At 42.9% G+C, this 3,825-nt stretch overlaps 1 protein-coding gene across 1 annotated transcript; it reads right to left on the bottom strand.

Annotated features, from left to right (window-relative positions):
* Nucleotides 1–945: 945 nt before the first annotated feature.
* On the bottom strand, nucleotides 946–2,998 carry LOC125549197 (probable jasmonic acid carboxyl methyltransferase 2). The gene is made up of 4 exons (XM_048712664.1): nucleotides 2,876–2,998; nucleotides 2,337–2,729; nucleotides 1,993–2,259; nucleotides 946–1,898 (listed from the first exon to the last, which is right to left on the bottom strand). Exons 1-4 carry the CDS (start codon nucleotides 2,948–2,950, stop codon nucleotides 1,557–1,559), a joined length of 1,077 nt encoding a protein of 358 aa, XP_048568621.1. The 5' UTR covers nucleotides 2,951–2,998; the 3' UTR covers nucleotides 946–1,556.
* Nucleotides 2,999–3,825: the final 827 nt, after the last annotated feature.

Genomic DNA, 3,825 nt, shown 5'->3' with positions numbered 1-3,825 from the left:
CCACTTCTATTAGGGGCTTCATCCTATTCTACTCAGGACTCTGCAGTCGACTTGTACTTCTTCAGAAATCTAGTTAAAAGTTTCCCTATACTGGTCTTGTTTTCTTTATGTTGTTAGTTTAGCAAACTCCAGTCAGTAATACAAGATATATCCTGAACAAATTCTTGATGTGACAGTCTTTGGAAGCCAATTTTTAGGAGAGGAGATGATACCTGGAAAATGGATTTGCGAGCATAGCTAGTTTCTCCTTCTCCTTGATTCATACTCCCTCCGTACAAAATTAATTGTCACATAAATGGATGTATCTACACGTATTTTAATTCTAGATACATCCATTTTTATCCATTTCTACAACAAGTAATTTGGGACGGAGGGTGTATGCACCATCTGTTTTGTAATTCAGATACCTTGAGCCCGAGAGAGAAGGTGTGATGGAAGTAGGGATGACTTTTCTGGCTAATAGGGTCAACGTTCTTACCAAACTGAGGGACAACTCACAGACAGATTGAATAAAAGATTATGTCAAATTCAGATCAGGATATAATACATTAACAACCTTTCACTTCTAGTGTTTGTTTTAGATCAGCAAACTTGTCATTTTGAGGCCATGCCTTTGCTTGCAAACTGGAAGTCCAGTTCTTTTCTATGCTCAACTGGGGATAATTTTCTGGCTGCTTACTGGGTGCAATAATAAGGTCAACGACCAATAATAAGGTCATATTCGGATAAGAATAACAGCCTGTCACTGCTAGAGATTGTATTTTTGATAGATCAGCACAATTGTTATTTGGCATGGTTAAATTTGTTGGCTCTTACCACTGAGCATATATAGAAACAGAATGTTAACTGAACTTCCAGTACATTCTCTGTTTTACCGAAATTTCGAGTACATCGTTAGCATTAAGTCATTAACACGAACACCGTCAGCTGAGTAAGATCTTTCACTGAATAAGAATAAGAGCAGTAAATTGGAGTTTCGAGACATTGTTATGGAATGGATCACACAATAAGTATTACAATACTGTCAACTGTCGCCATGACTAACATTGTAATAAAATTGAGTTACACGAAAAAATGAAACACCCGTCATCTTTCTGAAAGAAAAGGGAGATATAAAGAATAACCAGAACAAATGTTACAGTCTCGGGCAGCCCGGGCACTTAGTTTTAGTCTTGTTTCTGCTCTTATATCCTCCCTGCAGTCTCTTGTAAGTTCTTTTTCTGTTCATAATCTCCCGAGCAAATTTAATCTTCAGAAACAAATAACACATCGAGACCATTTTGTCAAATAAAAAGGAAAAAGAGAGCAAGGTTACAATCTTGAGCGGTCATATATAGATATGAAAACTTTCACAACACTCAAGGATGTGTTAAATAATGAAGTGCTATGCATTGGTCGTCGCCTTTTAAAATCTCAAGACACGCTATAACCTCTTAAGAGGGGCGTAACAGGTCACTATTCTAGATACTAACCATAAAGATCAAAGGAGACAAGGTCACAAGGTGTGTAGTGTACCTTTACAAAAAGGCAAGCAAGTATAAACAGCAGTTACCTGGTCATGCCTTCGTGAGTGATACAACCAGCATAACTAGCGGGTTTCCGGCAACTTCTTCCTCCAAGCTGCCCGGTTGGCTCCATCGCTGCTCCGTGCATGCCATGAATTCATCCATGACATCCCCAAAATGTTGGACAATTATCGGCTCAAATACGGCTCTCATCATACTTGCGAACATACTTGGGACAATGAGCGCATTATCCACACAGCTTCGGGGGTCGTGCACCTGCATCTCACTGATCGAAAAAGATCCTTCTTCTTGAATGATCACCTTCAGCTCTTCATGGGAAGGTCCATGCATTGGCACATAGAAAGAATCAAATTTCACTCTGTCTATCACACCCTACCGATAGTACCAAAAGACCACAAATATCAAATAGTCGTGTGTTTGTTAGCAAATCATATAATGCTATGTTAGAAAAGTAAGGGCAGCGTACCTCTATGGTCATGACACGTAAAATCTGAGCCAATGTTTCCCAGAGGTGACAGAATTCAGAAGCAAGTTCATCGGAACGCCTCCCTGGAAGAGAAATAACCATCCGACCTCCTGGAACCAATTCCTTGGCTCTTAGCTTGAGGAAAAGTGTGAAATCTTTCCTGAACTGTTGTCCATAAGCCTCAAAGACGATAGGGAGCTTTTGAAGCCTAGCATGCTCATCAATGTCATACGCCGAGATCTTGTTACTAGTAAGCACTTCAGGAGCCTGTAAAGATAAGGTTTTGCTTACGAATCCAAAAGTAATGGAACAAATCAACCCATTGAGCAGTGTCAGACTCACACCTTTGAGAGCCAATGCAGGCTATTGGACGAGCAGACAAGATGCAAGGAGCCACTAGTGAATAGCCTCTCGTAAAACGACCCTGGTGCAACACCGGTCACGACAATAGGGTCATTTCCCTGATGGAGCGTGACCAGGCTCTTCACCACCGTGTTGAAGTCGTTGTGGGGGAGGTCGTTGAGGAGCACACATACTTCTGGTGGTGGCTGTACGAACTGAAGGCAGTGACTGTGTATGGCCTGGACAGCTATTGACACTAGTGTTAGAGCGTTTGGGCCAGAGGAGCAACCCAGATCGGCGATCACCATCTTCGTTGGCAACATTGTGCTGCTGCTGCTGCATAAGTCAAGGATGGCTGCTTCTATGAGGGGTTTCATCTTGTTCTGTTCAACACTCTGCAGTCAAGTTGTAGTTCCTTAACTTCCCCACTTCTTGAGAAATCAATAATATAAGCTAGGTATGAGCAAGTTTTTGGTGAAGCACTTCCGATAATTCAAGTGTCAAAGAACATAAGAGAATTAGTTGAGACAGGAGAAGACACCTGAGCACTGGAGTTGCAAGCATAGCTTGTTTCCCCTTGTCCTTGATTCATATGCAGCGTCTGTTTGGAGGCCATGGCTTTGCTTGGAGCAAGCTAGGCTAAACTCCAGATCTTAAATATGCTCCACTCCAGATCTTGAATCTTCAGAATCTAGGCCTGTGGCTACTTAATGGGGGCAATAGTAAGTCAGCTTGCTCTATTATTTTAATCTTATGGCTAGCCTAGCGACCTGTCTGTCACTGAAAGGCTGGTCAAATCCAGATCAGAAATTCAGAATACAATACTAACGACCTGTCTGTCAATAGCAGACCAACATGGTATCCAATGGAAAAAAGCATACAGGGAAAACATTTTAGACCAACATGGTATCTAAGAAGTTTCTTCATGCTTACAAAATTACCATATGAAGGAAAGGGCATATCTTATCTCTGTAAAAATTATCACATTCTTTTAATGAACTACAATGCTCAAATTGCCACTGACACTGGACACAGGCAGCTGCACAACTAATGCATCAGCAGACAAATAATGAACTAGCATGATTAAGGACAAAAGTTAAGAATACAGTGAGAGTCACAGGCCTGAATTAAGGTCAAATGTGTAAAGAACACTTGAGAGTTAAGACGATGAAAAAACGAGCTGGGGCAATAACTGAAAGCTAGAATATGGTCATGGTGTGAACATGTACTTGGACAAGGATCAGTGGGAATCCCAACATCATATGGGGTTACTCTGACCGGCTAAGTGAGGAGAGCTCCACCGCGCCTAGGGAGGCGTGAGCTCCACCGTCGGCTGCCTTCCCGGCACCGGCGGCCACCCCTCCACCCGCCGTGCCCACGTGGGCTCGGCGTCCACTCATCTGTCGTGTGCCACTCCGGGCGCGACAGCCACCCTGCCCAGGAGCTCCGCCGCACAGCTAGAGGTTTTCCATCCGCCACGGGCACTTCATC

This window comes from Triticum urartu, chromosome 3, assembly GCF_003073215.2.
Source record: "Triticum urartu cultivar G1812 chromosome 3, Tu2.1, whole genome shotgun sequence".
NCBI lineage: Eukaryota > Viridiplantae > Streptophyta > Magnoliopsida > Poales > Poaceae > Triticum > Triticum urartu.
Note: the sequence above shows the minus strand (reverse complement) of the source record. Positions and strands in the feature narration are given on the sequence as shown.